This window comes from Olea europaea, chromosome 6 (genome assembly GCF_002742605.1).
Source record: "Olea europaea var. sylvestris chromosome 6, O_europaea_v1, whole genome shotgun sequence".
Taxonomy (NCBI): Eukaryota; Viridiplantae; Streptophyta; class Magnoliopsida; order Lamiales; family Oleaceae; genus Olea; species Olea europaea.
The window spans coordinates 5,763,152-5,790,278 of NC_036242.1; the positions used below are offsets into that span (position 1 = coordinate 5,763,152).

Genomic DNA, 27,127 nt, shown 5'->3' on the forward strand with positions numbered 1-27,127 from the left:
GTGTACAATTGCTTCAATTTCAATCATAACACAGCTATGATTTTCTCTTTCAAAACATCCTGAAGAATATCATTCCAAAGATGAAGATGAATCCGTAATATGGCCTTTCAATCCTCACATTTTTTCTCTTCCATCGACCAATTTGAGGGCATCTTGTCAAATTTCAATAAAGTGTCGTCCAAATCAAACTGATAATACTGGTTGCATTTTAATTGTTACAATGAAAATCTAGTGTTGTGATCCAAAAGAGAAATATCATACTTTATGGTTGCTATTAGAAGAGGAAAACCTTGAACAAATCAAACATTAAGCTTTGATACCGCTTGTTAGTAATTAAGGACGAGATTATATGGCACAATATGAAATAGGAATCACAATACTACAACACAAGAACAATTGGTAAAGAATGGAAAATTTATTAATATGGTGAAAGGTTACAAAATACTGTGTTTATAATATTATCTAACTCTAAAAAACTCATGCAAAATCATATGAAAGCCAAGAATCACATGAACTATAATAGGACTCAAAAGAATATGTTTTGGATGGAAAGATAATAAAAAAAATCAGGTAAAAAAGAAGGAAACAAATTCTTTTCAAATATATATTCTGCTCAAGAGGTAGCCTTGCGCCAGACGAGTGGAGTACGACCCTTGAGTGGTGAGCGGGCGGTAGACGAGCTAAGACAAAAGTGCTTCCAATGGTGCTTAGTCACTGAGTTTCTATCCCAAATTATCTTAAGCACCTTTTATGGCTCCTAGGCGCCTGGATTAGGCATTCAATTGTTGCCCCCCCAAAAACTTCTTATATTCCTTTAACACTTCTTTCAACCAATTCATGAACATCCCAGGAAGTTTAGGTCACAAAAAAACACACGAAATGAAGAGCAAATTTATTTATTTATTTTTAAAGAAGAAGAAGAGAAAGATAAAGATTCAATGCCCTTTAGCCACAAAAAAAAACCCCCACGTGAGCCTTGATTGAGATTAGATTTTAATATCCTCCTTGTTGCAGTCAAACTTATAGAACTTTCCAGTCCACTTCATTAATTTTATCAGGCAAGTTGGGGCTGAGGACTAGTGTCTATTTGGTGGGGGCATTTCAACTTAATGAAGAAGTTTGCCAACAATTGCAAAGTTCGAAACTAGACTCCTTGAATGATCCAAAGATCCTTCCAAAGGAGAATATTGACTACTTATAGGAATGGAATCATCGGTGTTTCTTTCATTGACATGTTGTTGAGAAATTGCAATCACTTAATTCTTTTGATCTTACCTCATCGTACAATTTGAAGACTTCTTGAATAATGCAAGTAATTTTTCATAGGAGAATACTGACTAGTTATAGGTTTAGGATAGTCTATATTTCTTTTATATCCATGTTGTTGATAGACTATAATCACTAGATTCTTCTGATCTTACCTCATCGTGGAACTTGACTCATTGAATGATCAAGAATCCTTTCGAAGGAGAATATTGACCATTTGCGAAAACACGATTGTGGATGTTTCTTTTATGGACATACTGTTGAGAGACTGCAATCACTTATTTTTTTGATCTTGGCTCATCGTGGAATTTGAAGACTCGTTGAATGATTAAGGAATCCTTTCGGATGAGAATATTGATTATTTATCGGAACATGATTGTCGATGTTTCTTTTATGGAACATGATGTTGAGAAACTGCAATCACCTGATTTTTCTGATCTTGACTTGTTGTGAAGTTTGAAGTCTCCTTGAATGATCCAGGAATCTTTCTGGATGAGAATATTGACTATTTACAGGGATAGGATGTTGTAATTGGTTCAAAAATTACCGAAAATTGGTTAAGTGGAAAATGAAAAGGTGTGACTTCGTGTCAAATTCGATCAAATATTTGAACTTGATCCGATGGTCAAATTATAAAAGTAAATAAACCAATTTATTCTACTCATCGAGTAGATCATCGTGGCATATTTGGAATCTCGAAACCAATTTCGAATTAATGAGAAATTGCGGTCCAAAGTTATTATAAATGAAGTGTTGCAACTTTTCAAAATGATGCATGTTTTGGCCAGGTGTTGTAACTTTTTGAAAGGGTACATGTTTTGGTTCACACTACTTCATTTGTACCATTTCTACATCTATAAATAGGACCCTATGGACATAGTTTTGGGTACACCAATTGCATTGAGCACTAATTCTCCTCTTACAATTCTCTCATTTCTATTTCTATAGGATTTTCATGCATTTCCTTTGTAGAGGGAAAGTTCTGTCAAAAGTTTGCCGATTTCTTATGGTTTGAAGTGCTGCTACCACAAGTTATGAATCCATTATATCTTGGGAGACAAGTGACATTCTCCATGAACACCATAGCAGGGCAATTTGTCTTAAGGAATGAGATAACGTCTCTCCTCGAATTATTCTCTATTTTCTACTCATTCTTAATTCTTGTTTTGCATAATCATTTACCAAATTTATATATACCAAAACCCTGTCCAAATTTTTGTTCATATAAATTGTGTTTTGATCACGATTCTATGGGTTAAAATTGGTCGAACAAATATATCAAAAACCAACCCTTACCTAGCCCATTTCTATAAGTCGTCTCCAACAAATTTAAGACAAAAATTTTGTGTTTTTGTGGTTGGTAGTGGACAAACCATTCCTTTATTTGAATAGTGCTTTGCATACTATTCCTCTACTGATATTATCATCATTTTGTTGAATTTTTATTTTTGTAACAGAAATGACTATCATTGGGACTTCCCCAAGTCAAAATGGTTCCGATAATATGGTACTGCTCGTGGCCGTACCGTTGCATAATACTATTATCCCATATTGGGAAAAGTTGAAAAAATTTATAGGAGAGGACTTCAAGAGGTGGCAATAAAAGATGTTGTTTTGTCTCACCACTCTTAATTTGACAAGGTTTATAAAGAAAATTGAATTGGCTGTATAAGAAGGGGAAAATAATCGTGAATCGATTATTGCTTTGAATGCATGGAAATACTCGGACTTCCTATGCAAGAACTATATCCTAAACGGATTTGATAATACACTATATGGGGTGTATAGTTCAAAGAAATCAACCAAGGAACTATGGGATTCTTTAGAGATAAAGTACAAGACCAAGGATGTCGGAACAAAAAAGTTCATTGTCGACAAATTTTTGGATTACACGATGGTGGATTTCAAAACCGTGATTATCCAAGAGCAAGAGATTCAAGTCTTATTGTTTGACATCCATGTCGAGAAAATGGAATTGAGTGAATCATTCCAAGTGGCTGCCGTTATTGAAAAATTTCCTCCTATGCGGAGAGATTTCAAAAATTACCTCGAGTACAAATGCAAGAAAATGAGCTTGGAAGAATTGATTGTGCACTTGCGGATTGAAGAAGACAACCGAAAAATCGAACGAATGTCGGTTGATCAAGATGGTGCGAACTTTGTTGAGATGGAACCAAAGGCAACAAACAAGAAACGAAAGGCTCCTAATTATGCAATGCGAAGAGATAATTCCAAGAAGGCTAAGAGTTCAACGGGAATGTTACAATTGTGGCAAGGCTGGATATCGTTCAAGTGAATGTCGAAAGCCAAAAAAGAATGCTCAAGCCCACATGGTTGCAAATGACACTCTCTCCGATGGGCTGCAAGAAATGAGTTTATCTGCGATAGTGTCCAAATGCAACATGATTGAAAATACTAGAGAATGGTAGATTGACATCGACGCTACCCGTCATGTTTGTGCAGACAAGGCGATATTCTCCAACTATCAAGAATTGAATGGAGAACAACTATACATGGGAAATTCTGCAAGTTCCAAAGTTGAAGAACAAGGCAAAGTCCTTTGAAGATGACATCCGGGAAAGAACTCGTCCTCAACAATATCCTACATGTGCCGGATATACAAAAAAATTTAGTGTTCGGGTCTTTACTTAGCAGGAATGGTTTTAAATGTGTATTTATATCCGATAAATTTGTATCGTCTAAGAATGAGATATATGTAGGGAAAAAATAGAATGTTCAACTTGAACATTCTTACAATTGTACCGAAGCAAGTTGTTATGAATAAAACTATAAATTCTGTTTACTTGCTTGAATCTTCATGTTTGTGGCATAGTCGATTAGGTCATGAGAATTACAAATCGTTACGTAAATTAATGAATCAAAGTTTAATTCCAGCACATAAAATCAATCCCAATCATAAATGTGAAATATGTGTCAAAGCAAAATTGGTTAAAATACTGTTCCATTCAATACAAAGGAACACAACGCCTCTTGAATTGATCCATAGCAATATATGCGATCTAAAATTTGTACAAACTCGAATTGATGAGAATACTTTGTAACATTTATTGATGATTGTACAAAGTTTTGCTATTTCTTTCTTTTGAGAAGTAAAGATGAAGCCTTAGATGCATTCAAATCTATAAGGTTGAAGTTGAAATACAACTTGAAAAACAAATAAAGAATATTCGTAATGATAGATGAGGTGAATATGGGGCACCATTTGAAGATTTTTGTTTCGAACATGAAATTATTCATCAAATAACGGCACCTTACTCTCCTCGAAAAAATGGTGTTACAGAACGTAAAAATCGAACACTTAAAGAAATGATAAATTTCATGTTAATAAGTTCGGATTTACCATAGAAATGTGAGGGAAGCTATTTTAACGGCAAATAGTATTCTTAATAAAATATCTCTTAAGAAAATGAAAGAGACAGCATATGAACTATGAAAATGTCATCCTCCATCCTACTAATACTTGAAAGTGCGGGGGTGTTTGGCTAAAGTTGAGGTACCTAAAACTAAACAAGTAAAAATCGGTCCTAAAACGATAGATTGCATATTTATTAGATACGCCAATAATAGTAGTGCATATCGATTTCTTGTACACAAATCTGAAATACAAGATGTACACAAAGAGACCATAATCGATTCAAAGAATGCAACATTTTTTGAAAATATTTTTTCTGCAAAAATAAGGAAAATACGAGTTCTAATAAGAGAACATATGAAACTACCAAGGAAATTTCAAATGAGGAAGAACCAAGGCATAGTAAAAGGGCTAGAAATTCCAAGACGTTTTGCCCATATTTTCTAACATATATGGTTGAGGATGATCCAAAGACTTTCGATGAAGCAATATCTACATCGAAAGCACCGCATTGGAAAGAAGCTATCAATAGCGAGATAGATTTTATAATGCAAAATCATACGTGGAAGTTGGTTGATTTATCTCCCGGTAATACGCCCTTAGAATGCAAAGGGGTATTCAAAAAGAAATTGAAACCTGACGAATCCATGGATAAATATAAGGTTAGATTGGTTGCTAAAGGATATAGGCAAAAAAAAAAAAAAAAAAGGGACTTGACCTCTTTGATACCTATTTACCCGTGCCTAGAATCACGTCGATAAGGTTGTTAATTGCAATTACGACAATGCACAATCTTGAGATTTATCAAATGGATGTAAAAATGACATTCTTAAACGGTGAGTTAAAAGAGGAGATTTACATGGAACAACCTAAAGGATTTGTTTCTCCTAACAAAAAAATACAAAGTGTGTAAACTTTTTAAGCCCTTGTATGGATTAAAACAGACTCCTAAACAATAGCACCAAAAGTTTGACAAAATAAGGTTGTCAAATGGATTCAAGATCAACGAATGTGACAAATATGTATATATTAAATATACATCGAATGCCTATGTAATTGTATGTCTATATGTGGACGACGTGTTAATAATGTGCAATAGTCACGAAATATTGCTTAACAATAAAAAGATGTTAATAAAGCATTTCGATATGAAAAATATGGGTGTGGGGGACGTAATCCTAGGGATTAAAATCTCTAGAACGCGGAATGAAATTGTACTTTCACAATCTCACAACATAGAAAAAAGTACTTAAAAAATTTGACATGTTTGAGGAAAGTCTTTTGAGAGAACTCCTCTTGATCCGAGTATACAGTTAGTCAAGAATACGGGAGAAAGCGTATCACAACTAAGGTATTCACAAATAATTGGCAGTCTTATGTATATTACAAACTGCACTCGACTAAATATTACTTTTGCAGTGAATAAACTTAGTAGATTTACAAGTGATCGAAGCCATAATCATTAAAAAGCTTTGACGAGGATTCTAAGGTACTTGAAGTATACCTGAAACTATGGATTACACTTCACAAAATATCCTGCGGTACTAGAAGGATGTTGTGTTGCGAACTGGATATCCGATATGAAGGATTCCAAGTCCACTAGTAGTTATGTATTTACCATTGGTAGAGTTATTGTATCATGAAAATCAAGAAAGCAAATGTGCATAGCTCGATCAATGATGGAATATGAGTTTATTACTTTGGATAAAGTTGGAGAAGAAGTAGAATGGCTTCAAAATTTCGTAGAAGATGTTCTATGTTGGCCCAAGCCAGTACCCGTGATAAATATACATTATGATAGTCAATCGACAATTAGAAAGGCTCGAAGCAGCATGTATAATGGTAAGTCGAGATATATTCGTTGCAGACACAACACCATCAAGCAACTAATCTCAAATGGCATTATCTCCATAGATTATGTGAAATCAAAGGAGAATATTGCGTATCCACTTACGAAAAGTTTGCCTAGAGATTAAGTACGTTACCTATCAAGAAGAATGAGATTAAAGCCTACTACGTAAGAGTTTTTGCAATGATAACCCTACCTTGTTGACTGGAGATTCCAAGATTTTGGTTCAGAGAGACAACTAAGTTGTGAAAATTTCATGAAGCACTTAGGAAATTAGAATTCCTAATTCATTCCTATGATACTAAAGTGTTTTCTGCAGAGTGGATAGAGATTAAGATTATCTTTTAATGATTAATATATCTTGATTAAGTCAAGTGAAGTAGGGCAGAATACTCTTAATAGTAGGTCGTCTATGTAAGTGTGAAGTGAGGCCGCTTCGATGAGAATTGTTTAAGGCTTAAATTCTCTAAACACTTATGAAACCAAGAAGGGTTCAGGGCCAAAATGAACCAAATCATAAGAACTATATACAGATTAGGAAAGATATCTCTGGGAGTACCGTTGTCTTGGCTTAACTGAATTTTCATTCATGTGGGGGATTGTTGGAATTGGTTCAAAAATAATCGAAAATTGTTTAAGTGTAGAAGTAGAAAATGAAAAGGTGTTACTTCGTGTCAATTTTAACCAAATATTCGAACTTGATCCGATAGTCAAATTACAAAAGTAAATAGACTAACTTATTCTACTCGTCGAGTAGATCTTCGTGGTATATTTGGAATCTCGAAACCAATTCCGAATGAATAAGAAACTACGGTCCAAATTTGAAAGAAATGAAGTGTTGCATCTTTTCAAAATGATGCATATTTTGGCCCACACTACTTCATTTGCACCCTTCCTACATCTATAAATAGGACCCTATGGATATGGTTTTGGGTACATCAATTGCATTGAGCACTCATTTTCCTCTTACAATTCTCTTATTTCTATTTCTATAGCATTTTCATTTATTTCTTTGTAGCCAGGAAGTTCTGTCAAAAGTTCGCCAGTTTCTTGCGGTTTGAAATGCTACTACCACAAGCTATGAATCCATTATATCTTGAAAGACAAGTGTCATTCACCGTGAGCATCGTAGAGGGGCAATTTACCTCAAGGAAAGAGATAACTTCTCGTCTTAGATTATTTTCTATTTTCTACTCCTTAATTCTTGTATTGTGTAATCGTTTACCACATTTATATATACCGAAACTCTGTCCAAATTTTCGTTCATATAAATTTTGTTTTGATCACGCTCCCGTGGGTTAAAACTTTGAACAAACAAATCAAAAACCAACCCTTACATAGCCCGTTTCTATAAGTCGTCTCCAACATAGGATATTCGATGTTTCTTTTATGTACATGATGTTTAGAGACTGCTATCACTAGATTCTTGTTAGCTTGCATCGTCATGGAATATGAAGACGATTTGAATGATCTAGGATCTTTTAAGAGAAGAAAATTGACTACTTAGAGGATCACGATAGCGGATGTTTCTTTTATGGACATGCTGTTAAAAGATCGCAATTACTACATTCTTTTGATCTTGTCTTGTCGTAGAATTATAAGACTACTTGAATAATTCAGGAATCCTAGCCATAAGCGCTAGAATTCCCTGCTAAGAATAAGACTTTGCTCTACGCTCTTCAGACAACATGCTCATTCTTGCAGCAACAAGTCTGGCCCAACCAGAATCTTTGAATCCTCTTCCTTGTGTCCCCCATCCTTTACCAGATGATTAATCAACTTGTGGATATTTTCATAGGGATTATTACTTGCTTCTTCCAGAGCTTGGGACAATTTAGGCTGATCAATTGGGAAACCATAAGCATCTTTTTCAGTATGAGAGTTGAACATCTCTTTCCTACTCTTTGAATTGTACTGACTTTGTCTTTTTTGTATCCAGAATACCACCAGGTAAAGAAATATTTAAGAAACAAATTTACTTTCACATAGAAAGTTATCGAGCATTTGACAATTTTCAAGAACTAGCTACCCATACATTTTAGAAGTTAGGCCACTAAGTTTCTTTGGTGCAAGGTCAAGATTGGTATGTTTTACACTGAATGGAAATTGTTTGAATTCCTGGATTTCACCATTCTTGAAAATGTAAGGTTCCGTCTAGATATTAGAAACATAACGGGCATCGACAACATGTTCGAAAGTTAGTTACCATGATAGATGAGATTATTCAACATTTGTATTAGATGCTGGAAGTGCGCAAGAATCTCTTGATCCTCTTCTTTCAAGATCATACCTTTGACCCTTTCTTCTAGCTGCTGCCTGTCTACAAATTTCGACATGTTACTCTATGAAGTAGTACAATAGTCCTTCAAGTCCATTCCGAACATTGTAAAACTATAGAAATAGGATACACAATTTATTTTCTCTCATAGGTTACCGAGGTGGGTCCTCGTTAGATTTCTAGGTCTCCTCATTTAAGTTTTCAAATTTGATAGAATTAGCTCGTACATGTTAATGAAGCAATACTATGAGACACATTTAATCATGAAAATTACTCTTACTTGAAGTAACGTTTCGATGGAAATAGAATTGTTCGATCGCCGATTCACCAATTATTTTTATAAATACCCATTTTTGGGATTGTTTTGTATATATATATATATATAAACCCTTGTGATTGTGGTCTATTAATTATAGCCATGATTATTTGAATTGTGAAATACGAGTTATCTGAGTGAGATTTCGATTTCATAGGCTGGAGAGACGGCCGATGTTAGCCACAAAACAGTATAATTAATCATTGTTATGGTTAATTAATCCATTTTTTATTTTAAGAATTTTCAAAAATCATAAAAAAATCTCTTATTCATCCCATTTGTAAGATTGTGACTGAGATTTTTAATAAATTTTTCAGACTATTTTTAACTGGTGAACTTTTGTGAATTCATGGACTCTTATTAATTTGTATTCTAGAGATCTATTATAGAATTTACGGAAGTCTTTCGAAGATTTTTATAGACTTTAATTTTAAAATTTTTATATATCTTTATGGACTTTCATAGAATTCATAAGACTTTTGAAAACCTTTATCTAAAAGGTAATTCACGTAAATCTAGTGTAATAATATAAAGTTGCTACATAAGAGGTGGAAGTTTGATCATCATCATCATTCCCTTTGCGGATGTAATAAAAAGTATTCTTAAAAGAATAAAACTTTTATGTCACCTTAATTAAACAAATAAATAATCAAAATACAAAATATACATTTATATAATATTTCAGTATTTGATAAAAGAAATAAAAAAAAATTAATGTTCAGTGTTAGCAATATGTCGTACCTTTTAAAAAGTATACAAGCAATCAATATATTTAAATTTGAATTATAAATTAGTCCTTTTTTAATTTTAGAAATTTAATTACAAATTGTTCTTTTATATAAAAAAATTGGATAAAAAATGTTGTAATTTTTTTTAGAAAAATTTACAATTTAATCTTTCCGTAGAAAATGAAGAGAAATTATAAATAAATGAAAAAAGAAGGAAAATGGAATGATATAACTGGTAGAAGAAAAAAATAGAAGCTTCTTAATCATGACTCTAAGGTTAGGAAGAGGAAAGATAAATATTGAAAAGACAAAAAATGCATACTATTAAAGTCTTTTGTAAATGTCTCTCAAAATATTGGGATAAATGAGAGATAAATTTTGTCATTTTATTTTTTGTACTATCTGCTTAGAAATTTAAATTTCAGAGACTTTTATAAAAACCTTTAAAGTCAATTTAAATTCCTTAAAATTTATATAAACTTCTAAAAGGTTTTAATTGCATATATAATTTTGAAAGTTTTTAAAAGTTTTTAAAAGTCTATATTGAATATGCCAATATTTTTAGATATTCACAGAAAAGTTTGCATTTATCCCTTAACTTTTTAAATCCTTAAAAATTTTTAAAAATTTAAATTGAATACGCACTGTTAAAATTGAAACCTCGTAAGTAAAATTTCCCCTCCAATATATAGAACGATTTGGCAAGCGCTCGAACATCTCTATATAGAGAACAGAATAAAAGGCAAGTATAACAACTTATTTCAAATTATCACTCCTGCCATCTATTTTTTCACAGCTTCTTATTTTTGACTTGGCTGGAGACTCTACATCAAAACCCCTTTCAAAGAGCCTTTTAAAGCTCTTCTTTGATTGAAGAAATCAACTCGTTGATTCTTTGCGTCGATCAATCTCCACTATTCAAAAAGTACCATAATTGTAATATTTTCTATATATATATATTTGATTCTTTGCGTCGATCAATCTCCACTATTCAAAAAGTATCCTAATTGTAATATTTTCTATATATATTATTATTATTATTTTATTTATTTATTTATTTTGATAACTCGGGTGTTCAAGTTTCACTTGACTAATCCTGAGGAGTGATGACTTTCTCCCTGGTTCGCCATCCAGGTAAATTAAGATTCGAACACAGCTTATACACACTTGGGTCGGATATTCGAGATGCGGTTCTCCTCCTTGTAGACCTCCCTTTATGACGTGCGGATAGGACCGCCGAAAGGGCGACAAAACGCATCATAACTTTGCCTCTACAGGACAACTGTCTTCTAACATAAATGTTGCCTTTCAACTGTCGCGGGGATTCGAACCTCCGATGCTCCGTTGGAACTCTCCTGCTCTAACACTGAGCCATGCCCGTGGGGCCAACACCTTGCCATATTATTAGGATTATAGATGGTTTGAGTGAGATTTAAAGACTATGATATTTTTGTCTTTTATCTATATTTATTTCTACAAGGAAAATTAATATTTTCATCGTAATTGCTAGTGTGCATAAGCTCCTGTTTGGTGGTCATTTAATAAAAAATTTGTTTTGAATAGTGAATTTTTGAAAAATATGCAGTTAAAAAGTAGAAAAAGTTTGTAGTTCACATGTAGAATATTTTAATGTATAAACGTGTAATTGAAAATGAGTATATAAAAAAGAGTTTTGAAAGAATGAGATAATGATAAATCAAGTACCTTAATGCAAAGAAAAAAAGAATAGACACCAAAGTTCACAAGGGATCAAAAGCTAGGGCCACAAGTGCAATTTATCCACTAAGAAAAACGTCGAAAAAACTGGATGGACATACCTCATCATATCAAATTTCGTGCTATTAATAATTTAATTAGAGAATAATTATTGGATTTACCAACAACACTCGCGCATGTTTACAAAATAAATAATTAATCTATTGAACTATTTCTAGAGTGAGAGAAAGAACACCAAAGCGAGGAAAATCAGTAATTCGAATCTTTATCTCTGTAAAAACATTGTCCTGTTTAATGCACACACATTATACAAAGGTAAGCAGCTTAATTTAATTTTCGTAAATGTCCTTTTTTTGATGGGCCCATTTGACTTTGTAATTATCTATAATAAATTATATCTATTGCCGCATTGATCTAGATTTCAATCTATTTATTTTATTTTTGTAATTTTAGAGTTTGATTTCGAGTTAGATTGTAACTAACTGAAAAGCATTGTCTCTGATTTATATTTCCCCTGATTGGTAGTTAGTGCGTGTGGAACTGGGATTTCTGTTGGTGGTTTTGTATTTCTTAAAGTCAATTTTGGTGCTGGGGTGGTTTTTTATTTTAGGGATAATGGTTGAACTTTTGTGTTGATGAGAAAAGTCCGGCCTGAACGGGATTTTTTGATTGTTTCTAGTGAGAAGAGTCATAGACTCTCTTTTTAACTATATTTGAAACTTAGATTTGGTGAATTGACGAGAATGTTAAATATCTGAGTTTTGATTTCTCTACTAGCATTTCATTTATTGCTGAATTTACTGAATTTGGATTAGGATTTGTTAATTGAATATAGTTTCTTAGTAATACTGAAGTTAGTTATTATTTGGACCGTGGTTTCTGGTTCTGGTATAGTGTAGTAGACTATTGGGTTCTTTGTGGATGAAGAGAAGAATTGAGGGCAAAAAGAGATGAAGATTATTTGGGTGTTGGAGATACAATGACGGGAGCGTCATTGGGTCTTAGAACATCGGCAAGTTCAGGGTCACTGCAGCTACAGGCACAGAGCGAAGGGTTGCAGTCTCAGAATTTGTACATTGTTCGTAAAACTTCAAAGATATATGGTTCTGGTGCTAGGGAGAAGGGAAGGTTTCTTACTTGTATTTTTAGGTATTCAAGTCGAAGGAAAATTGGAATGCTGATTTTGATTGTCTTTGCAATCTTGGCTTTTATGACAGGGTGCATTACAGTCCATAAAGGTTCGCATCTAGATCTCTTTCATCATTTTTATTTTCCTGACACTATTGAAATGCTATCGCTGCCATACTTAACAAGTTTGCCAGATGAAATACTCTAGAATCAATTGATATCCTGGTAATTGAGTCGGTTAAATATGATTGCCGTGTAAAAGTTATATTCACAATTGCATATTTGCTATTCTGGCATATTTAAGATAAAAGAGGGAAAGAGATCTTGCTATTTATTAAGCCCTTGTTTGATCCTCGTTCTTCGGAAAAATTGAATTCTTCTACAGTATTTTGACATAATTCACATTCTTCAATAAAATAATATTACATGCAAATCCAAATTTTTTTCTTATTTTTTAACCATACATTTCCAATTAATACACTATTCAAAAATTCATTTTCCCCCTCAAAATGGGGCTCAAACAAGGGCTAAATTTTTCCTCTTCTCATTTTCTATTTTGATAAGTTTTAGGTATACCTTCAAACCAGGGCATGTGTATGACTTTTGAATACTAGACATGCTCTGTTTAACATGCCCAGCTTGAAAATTTGATTTAAATTCTTTTTGATTAATCACATAACTCGTCTGTTGAATGGGGTTACTAATACATGCTTGATGGCTTGTTGTCAGATAATGATTTGGAAAGCTCTGCATTGGACTTAGATTCTAGATTTTACAACCAGTCTCATCATTTATCCTCATTTTTGCCAATAAAAGAAGTATTGCAATATGGCCGTAACACTATGGTGAATGAAGTTACAGTATGCCATGAGAATACTGGCTTGCATCCTTCTCTTTCACATGCTTCTGCTTCGAGTGTCTCTTTTGGTGCTGCTACTTCTTTGAAGAATCCGTGTAAAGATTTTGCATTTCCCCCTCCCCCTCCTGGTGATAGGAGACGAATTGGACCACGCCGTAAGTTGTGTTAGCTCAAAATATTTTTTCTATGAATATCTATTTGCGGCATATATCTACTGAGTTGCTAAAGCGAATATTGTGAGTAAAGAAAATATTTATCAATTGAAAGGATTGAATTTCTCTTTTTGTCGCATGTCTGTGCTAGTGTGATTTAGAGCTTTTGATCTTAATCGTACTTTATTCATTATCCTCAGCATGTCCAGTATGTTATGCTCCTGTGGAACAGGCTATAGCTTATATGCCCAGCTCCCCTTCAGCATCTCCTGTGCTCCGTCATTTAAATTATTTTTCTGAGGAAACCCCTATTAAAGCTGAACCACGTGGAGGCTCTGAGTTTGGTGGTTATCCGTCTCTAAAACAGAGGAATGATTCTTTTGATATAAGGGAATCAATGACTGTACATTGTGGGTAGGTATTACTCCTGTAATTTTTCTACATGGCTCCAATGTTTGGGGAATATAATATTCCAGTCTGAAAACATTCAAAGTGTGACACTACAGATTTTATTAAATGTATTTTCCCTTTACTTTTTCCTCTTTTTCTTTTCCAGATTTGTTAAGGGATGTAGACCGGGTGATGGTACTGGATTTGATATTGATGTGGCTGATCTCAGGGAGTTGGAGCAATTCCATGAAGTCATTGTTGCCTCTGCCATATTTGGTAAAGCTGAACATAAGCTTTATTGAAAGTTTCAAAACTTCATGTATACGAGATTTCACCATTAGAGACTACTATCACTGCTGAACCTGTGGAAATGCTAGCATGTTGTCTGATATCTCTATATACACTTCTTGTTTGGTAGTTATTTAACTATAAACACTTTGATCAAACCTACTTTTTATTTACACATTTCGTAGGATCCACAAGTACTACCACTTATCCATCATTCATTTCTATCTATTTATAATGTAAACTGTTTGTAATCACCTACCAAACAAGCTATTTATTTTTCTACCAAGCTTATTGTCTGTTTCCTTCCATTTGACCTCCGTACAGGAAATTATGACATAATTCAACAGCCAAGGAATATTGGTGAAACTGCTAAAGAAAATGTTCGTTTTTATATGTTTGTTGATGAAGAGACTGAAGCTTATATGAAGAATACTAGTCGTTTGGGAAATGACAAAAGGGTTGGGATATGGCGGATTATTGTTGTTCACAATGTACCTTACACCGACCCAAGAAGAAATGGAAAGGTTACTTCCCTTTGGGATCTGTTTCCCTTTATACTTTCCATAACTGCCAAAAGTATCAAAGCAATTTTTACTTTGGTATGTTGTTGCAAAGATGGTAATGGTGATTGGAACTAGTATTGTCCGGCATTTGTTTGGATTTAAAGGTTTCTTATTCAATCACGGATCTTAAGTGGTTCGATACTTTTCATTTACATTTAGTTACTTCTTTTGTTTTATATCCTGAAGCCTTGTTGGCCATTAATGCTTCTATTTGCTGCAAATTATAGTATAAGTTAAATTTCCTTATCAAAGAATTAAAATAAAAATGGAACTCACGAGGCCATATTCTCGTTTAGCAAATTTTATGTATTGAAACAAAAATATAATTAACATTGAACTACATGTTTTTTTCTTACTGTTTTCCCGTTCATAAAGTGCTGGAGTAGGTCTGCATTTGGGGGTGATGGAGTAGGCTTATCTGCTATTTGCGGACCATTAGGATGGAGCTAAGACTTCATAATTTATTGTGCAGGTGCCAAAGCTCTTACTGCACAGGTTGTTTCCCAACATTCGATACTCTATCTGGATAGATGGAAAGCTTCAGCTTGTTGTGGACCCATACCAGGTTCTTGAAAGGTACAGTAGTAGTAGCCATCATTGTTGTGCAAGGCTACTTAAGTTACTGCCCTGACTCATCCCTCAACTATATTCCTCAGGTTTTTGTGGCGCCAAAATGCCACTTTTGCTATATCAAGACACTATAGACGCTTCGATGTATTTGAAGAAGCTGAGGCAAATAAAGCTGCAGGAAAATACAGTAATGATTCTATTGATTACCAGATCAAATTTTATGAAAAGGAGGGATTAACGCCGTATTCTGCTGCTAAGTTTCCCATAACCAGCGGTATGTCTGTTATTTGTATGTTTTGGCTCATTTTGGTCCCAAAAATGGTAATATTAACTTAAACTGGCCAAGTTTCTGTAGATGTTCCCGAAGGGTGTGTTATAATACGAGAGCACATTCCCATCACAAATCTTTTCACGTGCCTGTGGTTTAATGAAGTTGATCGATTTACAGCTCGGGATCAGCTGAGCTTTTCAACTGTGAGGGATAAAATAATGTCTAAAGTTAACTGGAGCCCCAGTATGTTTCTTGACTGTGAAAGAAGAAATTTTGTGATACAGGTTGCACTTCTCCCCTTCATTTCCCGTTGTTGCTTTTATTTTTGTTTGAAAAGGGCATTGGGACACCACTTAGGTGTTTTGTTACCCGCTGGAGGTTTTTATTTCAAGGATTGTTAATCTGCAAAATGCATATGTTCCTGCAGACCTCGTATAAATTAAATGGTTGTAAGGCCTGTAAGCATACTTGGGGTAATAACGGAATAGTTAATAACTCACTCTGCACTATTTGCATTAGTAATGTGCAGTTAAAGAAAATGTTGAAAGATATTAACTGGTGCATGCATGTTGAAAATAGCAATGTTTTGAAAACTGACCGGGTCATCGACCCGGAAAAGGTGAAGGGTCAAGGACTCAAGGGTCAAAATGTTCAATCGGGATCAAACCAAACGCGATAAATACATACAAAAATAATAAAATACTATGAAAACAATAATTTTTTTTTTCATATTAATAATTTGTTAATTAAATTTATTATTCTATAATTTGTTGTTATGACACTATCTCACATTGGAAGTTTATGAAACCATTAGAGAGAAGTGCATATATAAAATGCACTATCCAACATTGAAAGTTTATGAAATCATTTGAGAGAGGTGTATCTATAAGTACTTGTTTAGTAAGAATTTTGATAATTGATTTTTTGATCGTTAGAAATAAAGTGAGTCCTACTTATGAGAGAAGAATTCAAAAATAACGGCTGGAATGGTGAAATGACGGTGAAAAAATTCATTTTATTTGTCCTAAAATCTGTACCAAACAAACTCTAAAAAAGAAGCATGTCATCCAATATTTATCTATGAGCATTTGAATTGTTGTTTATGAGGCCTATTCATGAAGTTGAAAATTTTTAAACTAAAAAAAAAAAAAAAGAGAGAGAGAGAGAGAGAGAGAGAGAAAACCACAAAACTGTGACCGGTTCGCCGGTTTACGGTTAAACTAGTCGGTTTGGTGGGCTTTTAATAGGTTTAGTCATAAGCGGTTAATTGGGCACAATTGACTCGGTTTTGGCCCGTTCCCGGTTAAACCGGTTGAACCGACTGGGCTGGGCCGGTGTTATCCTGGAAAATAGTAAATCTCTTCTTGTTAGCTAATTAGTAGGTTATCGGTGGAAAATATCCACAAGTATTATTTCTTATTGTTTGCATGCAGATTATGTAGTTAAAGAAATGGTAGAAGAACTGAGTGCCCGTTTATTCATATTTGATTAAATCAATCCTCTTAATGTTCGGCTAAGTAGTAAGTTTGAGCTGGGAAAAAGTTAGAAATGAAGAACATATTAGATTGTTGAGAAACAATTTGCTTCTTGATTCTTGGACTGGTTTGGATGTCATAGCATTTCCACAATAAGAACACGATATACACACACACACACATATTTTAATTTCTATCTTGTTATATGCTGTTAATCAGAGTTTGTAATTGAACTTACCTTGCAATAAGAGATGGTACCAGGTCGAGAGCATAAGTACTACTTCCTCCATCACATTTATGTAGGCTGATTTTATTTTTCATGTGGATTAAAAATTTTTATTTAATGTTACTAAAAAAATAATTTTTGTATATATATGTATATATATATATATATATATATATATANTATATATATATATATATATAAATGAAAATAAATATAATCAATAAAAAATCATTTTTAATCATACATCTCCATAGAAGTTAAAAAAAAAAAAGATTAAAAAACTTTAAATGTCTTCCAAAATCTCATGATCATTGAGAGACAAATTTTAAGAGTTTATATGAGTACTTTCTGCTTAAAAGTTAGTACTCCAAAAACCCTAAAATTGATTAAAATCTGAATATTCCAAGACTTGCAGAGACTTTTAAATTTTTTTAATTAAATACACCATAACTTTTAAAGTTTTTTAAAAGTCAATAAAAAAGATTAAAAAACTTTAAATGTCTTCCAAAATCTCATGATCATTGAGAGACAAATTTTAAGAGTTTATATGAGTACTTTCTGCTTAAAAGTTAGTACTCCAAAAACCCTAAAATTGATTAAAATCTGAATATTCCAAGACTTGCAGAGACTTTTAAATTTTTTTAATTAAATACACCATAACTTTTAAAGTTTTTTAAAAGTCAATAAAAATTTCAATTGAATACACCGTAACTTTTAGAAATTTCTTAAAAGTCTATAAAAATTTCAATTGAATACACTTAAACTTTTTAAATTCCAAAAAGTCATTAAAATTTTTAATTGAATACACCCCATTAATATATTATGGATTATAAAATAGAAAGCAAGTTGTGTAACTTTCGTAATTTTTCTAGATATATTTGCACGAGGGTAATTATAGTTTTACTACAATTTTTTCAACAAGTGACGTATTTTAATTGCAATAAATATTTCCAATTTTCGCTCTTTTTTGCACTGAGTCGTTAAATTTTTTGTCATATTTTTATCCTTAACCTTCAATTAATTAACATAAACTGTTTGTGATTATAGTTTCTGTTCAAATGCAAATATTTTCTCAAACTTCTTGTTTATTTTGCTTATCTAAAAATACTAGAGGCAAATAAGCCCTTGATTGAGCCCTTTTTTTTTTTGGTCAAAATGCATTTTGAAATAGTATTTTGTTGAAGAATTTGTAATTAAAAAATAGGAAAAGATTTTTAATTTGCATGTAAAATTATTTTATGGATGAATATGGAAAAAATGAGTTTTTAGAAAAATGGGAGCCAACACATACCCTAAATCTTTAGATAACTATATTCACAACAATTTTTTTATTAGTCATAGCACGTTTTAATTGTAATTAAGGTCTTCTATATTTGCTCATCATAAGCTTTATATCCTTAACTTTTTTTAATGTATTTTATTCTCAACATTCCGTTAATTAGGATATCTCATATCTAATAACAATTTTCAGCCAAAAAGTCTGTTTGAATAACGTAAAATAAGTTATTTTCCCATAATGTTTTTTAAACTCCAATAAACAAAAAAGTGTGACAAAAAGTATATTTCCCTCAATTCAAAGCATGCAAACAAAATATTTCAACATAAACCATCTTCAAGGACAAGACGTGTTAATTAACTAAAGGATATCTATATTCGTGCTAAAATTTTTATTTCTTGAACTGCATTTTAATTGCATTTAAAGTTCATACTCTTTGCTCATCATACTTCCTTCATTTCATTTATATATACCGACTTCCCATATTTTCTCGTCCCAATTATATAGTCATGTTTTTTTATTAAGAATGTTATGTTTTATTAGTTTACTAATATACCCTTGTTTTATTTACCTAGTTATAACTAACTTTCCCACTTAATCTTGAAAATTGTATAAATATAATATATATATATATATATATACATATATATTCTTGTAATTTTTTTTCTTTTTTTCATTCATTTTTTTTTTGGTGAAAGATATCTATTTTTTTATTAAATTATAAAATTTTATATGAAAAATTTATAATTAAATTTAAATATATTGATTTTTATTTATTTTTAAAAGTATACTATAGTAATAATATTGAATCATATATATATGTATAATTTTGATTATTATTTATTTGACTAAGGTCTTAAACTTTTATATTTTTCAAAAAAAATTTATTATATGGGAAGAAGAAAGAAAAGGAAAGGGGGAATCGTAAAAACCAACAAGAGGGGATTGTAAAAATTAACACTTCATATGTGAAAATTTCACATCATTATACTAGATTTAAGTTAATTCTATTTCAAATGAAAGTTTTTCAAAGCCTATAAAAATTTTAAAATAAAAACCCATAGAAATATAAGAAAGACTTCCACTAATTTCATACAAATTTATAAAAGATCCACGAAATCTACATACTTTCACTTAAAAAATCCATCAAACTTTTTAAAAGTCCTAATTGAATACAACCCCTAAATATCAAATCAAGTGAGAATTTTTTTTTTTTTTTTTGAACAATTCTAACCATATTACAATTCAATTATTTCAACAATACCTTTTTTTTCGTTTTTCAATATTTATTTAACATTCAATTATGCATTTCACTAGTTACGTACATGTATAATAATTAACATTTATTTTTAGGGATTTTCATTTTTCTCACATTTAGATAAAAAAAGAAAAAAAAAGGTACAAATTAATTCTTCAAATTCGTGTACACTTTTACATATTTTGGGGTTATTCAATTACTTTAGGAGTAATTAGATTATTCAAGTTCATGTATACTTAGCCCATGCTTGTCATTCTTTACTTTACATTCCCTCTCATTATTTTTTCGGTACTCATTTTAACCACACATTTTTTATTAAAATTATATTACAAGCAAATCAAAAAAATTTCCTTCTCTTTTTTAATTATACATTCTCTATCAATCATCATTCCACGATACATTTCTTCAAATTAATGTGGCTTAAGCATGGCTTATTTATTTTCAAGGTTATACATTTTATTTGCGATATAAATTTATTCTCCGAATTTACATACACACACTTTTGCATAAATTAATTATCAAAATCACGTGTATATAAATTATTTACAATATACTTTACTTTTTATTTTCAATATGTATTTAACATTCAATTATGTATTTCACTATCTACGTGCACATATAATAATTAACATTTATTTTTAAGGCCTGCATTTTTTTTTCATATTGTGTAAATTAATTCTTCAATAATGTGTAATGCATAACTAATATAATTAAATGGCAATTTGGAGTTTTTATTAGGTGTATCTTCATGCAATTTGAGTTTATTATGTTCGGTCTATTTGTACGAAGATCTCTTCCAATGTAATTTATGACAAGAAAATACTTTAATATATCACCAGTTGATGCCACAAGGTATTTTCTATTTCTTGTTTTAAATTTAAATTATTATTTTTTAATAAAATTTGGTCACTATATCCCTCAAACACTTTAAGCTGTAACAAGTGCGCCATACAAAAACATTTTAAGGGTAATATTTTAAATATTATACTATATTTGAAAATTTGTCCTTTAAAATCGAGTATTGAGATGATTGAAACTCGAAGAAAATTATTTTTTTTTTAAGAAAGACAAAAAGTCTGAGTTCCCATAATCATTTATAGACAATTCAAATCCCTACGCATGATTTAACAACTCTGTATCAGCAACAACTATCATTCCAATATCATCATTCAAGAAGATAATGCAAACCCATTACCTCATGGGGCCATGTTGAATAAAAATTAAAAAATCCACTAGTAATGGAATTTTCCTGTATTGGATATGGGATGAGCAAATCTCAACAACCAATCAACCATCAAGATAATCATTTCAAATTTTAGGAATAATTCCAGCAAAAGTGTCAAACATTCGATTTATTGCAGTCGTCACCCCTAACATTTTCAAATATTACAGATGAAACCCTTATAGACAATTTTCATCCATAATTTCATCTGTTGACCAAAAATTTAACTTTGATCACATTATAATTAATTTCAATGAGGGTAAAATGGTACTTTCATGTTTACCACATCAAAAAAAAAAAAAAAACAAAACAAAAAACAAAAAGAATTGGAAAAGTGTACCTTCTTCTTCCCAAATCAGAGCTACAACAAACAGAAATCGTAAATTTGATTTTCAAAACTAAAAGAAAAGTAGCTAAAAAGTACTTTCCCTTTCAAAACCTAAAGAAAAACACTTTTTTGCATCCTTCAATGGAAAATCAATTCATGTATATTTTAGGTATAATTTTCGGTGGGTGTTTCTATTATAGCCACCGAGTTTTCAAATGGGGTTACTGCTGCTTAGCACAACCGAGCTTCTTGGATTTAAAGTGTATTGTCGATAGATTCCCTCTCTATCTTTTTTGATCTTTCACAGATAGATAAGGTTATCTATCAATCGATTTGAAAATAGGACGTTCATATTGCTTTTCGTTTATTTCTGTCAGGAAAACATAGCCTCCATAATATAATAAGAAGCCATCGAAGCATCTACACATTCAGGGGCGGATCCAGAAATTTTAGGCGCACGGGCTAAAATTACAAAGTTGCTCCTGATATTTTGAGACATAAAATGAAATTTTATCTTTCACTATAATTGCAGCATAAGTGACATAACCTACCTAATAATCCTAACTTGAAATGAAATATGATGGAATATGATACTATCGATCAACAAAAGTATGCATTATAACTTCTCTACGAAATACAGGCAGAATCTAATAACCAATAGCTATACCCTAGTCATAAAGGATCAAACTTTCATTGTCTTCGTTGTTATTTGTTGACTAAAAGTTGATAGCTATCATTCAAAGTGGAGAATGACCTGTTGTACAATTGGTTAAACTCTTATTTTCAATATAATAATCTTAATGTGAAAAATCATAAACAAATTATTTCGGGAAATTTAATTGAGAAATATACTCATGGTCAAAGCAAATTGACTAGTTAAATGAGATTATTTAAACAAGCACACAGTGACTTTGAACATTTATTTGCTATAGCTTATCGCCATAGAATGCCTTCTAGTAAAATTTTATTCTTAGGTTATATTCCTTGTTGTAATATATATTTCAGATTTCAGTTTCTATAAAATAAATTTATCAAGCAAACATGATATTCTGATAGCGAAGACGAGGAAATATCCTTTTATCTTTGTTGAGTATGTCATACACCACATGTACCACCCCAGTCTCGACAATCACTTTCCAATTTTAGTTGTTTTACTCCTGTGGAAGATAATGACGTTTCTATTGTTTAGTTAATTGAATATTCTGATAGCGAGGATGAGGAAATAAGTATGGTGTTGCCTCCTGATCCAAAGAGTCCACATGTTGTCGACTTCATGCCGATAGTACTTTTGCCTACTCTTTTGTGCGATTTTAAACTTGAGTTTGATGTGGCTTACCTCTATTACATGATAATTTTCAGGTTGACACATTATTTTTCAAAGTCTTTGTTCATTCACACACTTGTCCTATCGATATTCATGTATTGTCTACTAATTAGAATAATGTTCTTTTAGCTCTGTACTTTATTGATTTTTTTTCGAGTTTAAAGGACTTAGGCTCTATTTGTTCCACATTTAAAAAAAAAATACATTTTTAAACAGTAATTTGACATAATTTTAACCACACATTTTTCAATAAAATAATATTACACTCAAATCCAAAAATTTTCCTTATTTTTTAACCACACATTTCTCACCAACACACTATTCAATAATGCATTCTTATGGAAATAATGTGGCTCAAACAAAGGATTAATTTTTAGTCATGAAACTTATGAGCTAGCATTTCACATGCTGTTTTGACACAGCCTTTCACGGTAATTGTTATGGCTTCTTACGTTTTTCTTTGACATGGTTTCTAAAATATGTAAATCCAAAGTTGGATCACTCACTTGAACAACAATCACACTTAAATAAATGTTTTGTTTTCAATATATCAGAATTGTTTCTTTATCAGGGCACATTCAAGTCACCGTTCTTGCAATTATTTGTTTTTGCAGGCCAATCCATTATGCTAGTGCATTATACTTCTCACGTGGATTCCATTTTCGTTTTTGTAAATGAATTGCACGAGTTTTTGCTTATTAGTGTCCCTCATTGCCACTTGGTTAAAAGGAAATATCGTCTCCCTTGGTCAGATCGGATTCTCGAGGTTGATTTTTAGATTCAATTGTCGTCACATGGTTGGTTTTGTTATTTGGTCAGAAAGAAATCTCGTCGTGTTTGATTAAGAAATTGCAACGTATTTCTTTGTAATCGAGTTCTCTCAGTTAGGAAGAAATGATAGAATATTAGTATAGATATTACTTAATTTACTTTTGGATTTTGATGTTTATCTCATAAAGTTTAATTAATGTTTGATTTCACCGAATTTTATATTATTTTCCTACTTCAGTTAGAACAAATTTGAACCCTATATAAAGGGGGCACATGCAATGTAACTCATGCAACTTTGGTAATGGAATAAACATGATTTTCTCCCATATATTCTCTCACTTCTCTCCATCTTCTTCTCTCTTCCCCCCTCATTTCTCTTCTCTCTCTTTTCCCTTTCTCCTATATTTCTACTATTAGACAATATCCGTTATGAAAAATTGTCACGAATAACACGACAATATCCGTTATGAAAATTGTCACGAATAACACTAAATTGACGCAATTGTTGGGATGTTAAAAGAAACACATCTTCAATGAATGTAACATGTCGTGACTCAAAGATTTTTTCTTGAAGGGGGATCGTAGCATTTGTAAGAATTTTGTGAAAGTAAATATCCCAAAAACATACTCAGCCTAGACTTATGTTCAAGTTTATGTTTTGAGTATGGTCTGAGCCACGGATAGCTCAGACATCCGTATGTGTGAAGTTTGTCATAGACGGGATTTTCTTGAAATTCCTTCACAGTCGCACTGATAATCTAACGCTTAGAATAGGCATTCCATTAGTAAGATAGGTAGCGGAAGTGTGAGCATGGGACCAAAAACTAACAGCAAAATGGGATGCAATGCGATGTGTGCGAGATGTGGAACAGAGGAAATCAGAAGCCACATTTTCTACTCATGCCCTTTTGCAACAAAAAAACATGGCAATATGCAATGGTGGCAATAGGCCATGCACTGCTCTAAGCCTCCAATCAATGCAGCTCGTGTGAGGACTACAGAGTTGTGTGCAGATGAGGAGCTCGACAGATATGCTGGGTTCGATGGTTCATATGGTGGATCGATACCAGTTAGTTCCTAACGGACACTCAAAACTGGCTGAACTGATTGGGGAACGAGCAATATCATTGTGCAGGGAAATGGCCCAGCTTTACAAGATACAAAACCGAGAAGCTGGATCAGACACCCTAGACAATTATAAGTCATATCTGTATAAGTTATCGTGTGGATTTCATCTTATAAAACAAGCTTTAATAGCACTGGCCTTCCAGCCAGACAGTCTTGTGATAAAATGATCATCCAAAGGCAAATGAATGAATCCAGAACTATTCAAAATAAATTCCAACTGTATTTTTATTCAAGCGAAACAAGCACCCTCCGCCAGCAATATACACACACAAATCCAACCACAAGACTGAATTACGGATAACAGAGACTTATTAACCAAGAAAATCAGGGAGTTTCGGAACAACATTAATAAGCTCCACCTGATAATGCATAGGTCTAATCATGGATCTTCACAACGGTAATGGGACAAGTAGCATTGTTGACAACATAATTACTCACACTGCCCATTATGGCCCTGCAAAAATACAATGAAATAAACCGAATATCTATTAGTTTTAAAGACGATGTGGGCCCGCAAATGAGCCATAATTTCTTCTACAAACCTACAATATGAAATTTAAGGAGTGCCTTGTTATCTTTCAGTGTTTGACACAAATGGTGAAGTACATGGCGGTAATAGTTCCTTCCAAAAGACTCCAAAAGGGAGTCACTTATGGCATATTTGGTGGCTAGATTGAAAAATACAGGACATAATCAAGAAACTAAAAGAAGATAAAATCTCTGGTTCCATGAGTCAAACAAGCCCTTACACGTCATGCTTGTATTTACATGATTCAAGGTACCTTTACTTGATTGGTAAATAGGCATATAAACTTTTTAGGGCTTTATTTAAGTAAAATGATTCAATAGAAACCCATAGAGCCGTAGAAAAAGAGTGAAGTAATATCTCTGAAATTACTGTCTTTACATAAAAGATTGTAAATCGTGGAAGAGACTTCAAAATAAATCAAACCTCTTGATTTTGCCAAGGCCTCTGTTTCCAATGACAAGGCATTCGAGAGGAATACTCTCAACAGATTCACATATCTTCTCTCGAGCATCTCCCCAAAAGATTTTCAGGAGCACGGTTATCTGCATTGTTAAAATATAAATGTTGCAATTCCTAAAAGGGGAGCAGCGTATTTGCTCAACATCAAACAGTATTAAAAATGCAAAAAGAAGCTCAAATCTTGTTCGATGCACTGTGAATCCTAGTGTTGACATGATGACTGTAAACTTCAAAATTACCTCTTTCTGCCTAGAAGCAGTAGCAACAATGTCCAGTGTTTCGGGGTCAGGATTAACCCCATATTTCTTCATGGTATGGGGTTCCGTGAACTCGATCAAAGGAATCAAGGCTAACAAAATCACAAACATAAACATGCAGGTCAATAACCGCAGGAATAAACACTAAAGACGATGCATTTAAGTTATGATCTTGATCACCAAAGTACAATTACACTTCAACTCCATGTTGTAGAACAACCAAAAAAAGGGTTGTAAGATTTTTGAAGAGGCTTCAAATCCAATCATTATTGAGATCAATTAGTGAATTTCACCTTTTTATTAGTGAGGACGTCAATCATCTATCAGGTTAATTAATAGATTAAAATCTTTCAGCAGACATTAATTGAACTCAAATTTAAGTTGATTAACATCACATAATCCTGTAAAATCACCATAAGACAAGCATATTTTTCAAAATTTGAGGTACAGGTAAAGAATCAGTAATAAATCCCATATATAGAAACAGAAAGCTTGAGTTCATACGAGAACCGGTAGCTTGCCAGAGCTGCGCCTCGCCTTCCTCATAATGGCCTTCGCGGAGGACAGTGACCAGAATCAGGTGATCTCCCTTTCGTACAATGTTATTCACTGTCCATTCAAGTGCTTTCCTGCTGCACGGTGAAAAATCAATTGCCACACCCACTCTTCTGTAGTCTTCCATTTTTCTCTCAAGAACCTCACTTTCTCTCACTATTTCTCTATGTTTCGTGCGTGTAGGCAGAAGGCACCGAGATTGCTAAAAGTCATTAGTCGAAGTGCTTTATGATCAGAAAAGTAATTTTAATTGCCACCGTTGATTATTTTGTGATGATCATGATATCGAACGGAGAAGGGAATGGATATAGGATAAACTTCCTGTGTTTGTATTTACACAGAAATTCTCAGTTGTCTTTGTGGTGATTAATGAAGACGACAAAACAGTGGGACAGGAAAGTCAACTAATAACATGTCTCTGGGCCCACTGTTTTCTGTTGAGGTGTCGTACTTTTTCCATATTACACAAAGGCCACAGCCTTTAACTTTACGTACATATTTGATACTTTTTTTTTTAAATATCCAGATATCCCAACTTACACCAGACTAAATTCTGAACCTCCAAGACCCAT

General features: G+C 32.5%; 2 protein-coding genes across 3 annotated transcripts; one reads left to right on the forward strand and one right to left on the reverse strand.

The window, feature by feature from the left end:
- Positions 1 to 11,677: 11,677 nt before the first annotated feature.
- On the forward strand, positions 11,678 to 16,441 carry LOC111395628. Of its 2 annotated transcripts, XM_023021714.1 has the most exons (9): positions 11,678 to 11,841; positions 12,421 to 12,764; positions 13,384 to 13,668; positions 13,866 to 14,079; positions 14,222 to 14,331; positions 14,668 to 14,867; positions 15,379 to 15,482; positions 15,563 to 15,750; positions 15,832 to 16,441. In XM_023021714.1, exons 2-9 carry the CDS (start codon positions 12,506 to 12,508, stop codon positions 16,146 to 16,148), a joined length of 1,677 nt encoding a protein of 558 aa, XP_022877482.1. In that variant the 5' UTR covers positions 11,678 to 11,841; positions 12,421 to 12,505; the 3' UTR covers positions 16,149 to 16,441. The 2 variants fall into 2 exon arrangements, with proteins under 2 accessions (XP_022877482.1, XP_022877480.1); XM_023021712.1 differs by lacking the exon at positions 11,678 to 11,841 and having other exon boundaries at positions 11,937 to 12,764.
- An 8,435-nt stretch (positions 16,442 to 24,876) lies between these two features.
- LOC111395629 (universal stress protein PHOS34-like) lies at positions 24,877 to 26,845 on the reverse strand. Its single transcript, XM_023021715.1, has 4 exons — positions 26,505 to 26,845; positions 25,983 to 26,092; positions 25,708 to 25,826; positions 24,877 to 25,209 (listed from the first exon to the last, which is right to left on the reverse strand). Exons 1-4 carry the CDS (start codon positions 26,680 to 26,682, stop codon positions 25,131 to 25,133), a joined length of 486 nt encoding a protein of 161 aa, XP_022877483.1. The 5' UTR covers positions 26,683 to 26,845; the 3' UTR covers positions 24,877 to 25,130.
- Between the last annotated feature and the right edge of the window lie 282 nt (positions 26,846 to 27,127).

What these genes read in the sequence shown, in the direction of transcription:
- LOC111395628 (XM_023021714.1), top strand. Translation starts at nt 12,506, where the DNA reads ATGACGGGAGCGTCATTGGGTCTTAGAACATCGGCAAGTTCAGGGTCA. An exon ending in GAGACGAATTGGACCACGCC is followed by an intron (nt 13,669 to 13,865) that starts GTAAGTTGTGTT and finishes CATTATCCTCAG; the next exon opens with CATGTCCAGTATGTTATGCT. An exon ending in CCATACCAGGTTCTTGAAAG is followed by an intron (nt 15,483 to 15,562) that starts GTACAGTAGTAG and finishes TATATTCCTCAG; the next exon opens with GTTTTTGTGGCGCCAAAATG.
- LOC111395629 (XM_023021715.1), bottom strand. Translation starts at nt 26,682, where the DNA reads ATGGAAGACTACAGAAGAGTGGGTGTGGCAATTGATTTTTCACCGTGC. An exon ending in CTGGCAAGCTACCGGTTCTC is followed by an intron (nt 26,093 to 26,504) that starts GTATGAACTCAA and finishes TGATTTTGTTAG; the next exon opens with CCTTGATTCCTTTGATCGAG. An exon ending in CTGCTTCTAGGCAGAAAGAG is followed by an intron (nt 25,827 to 25,982) that starts GTAATTTTGAAG and finishes TTAACAATGCAG; the next exon opens with ATAACCGTGCTCCTGAAAAT.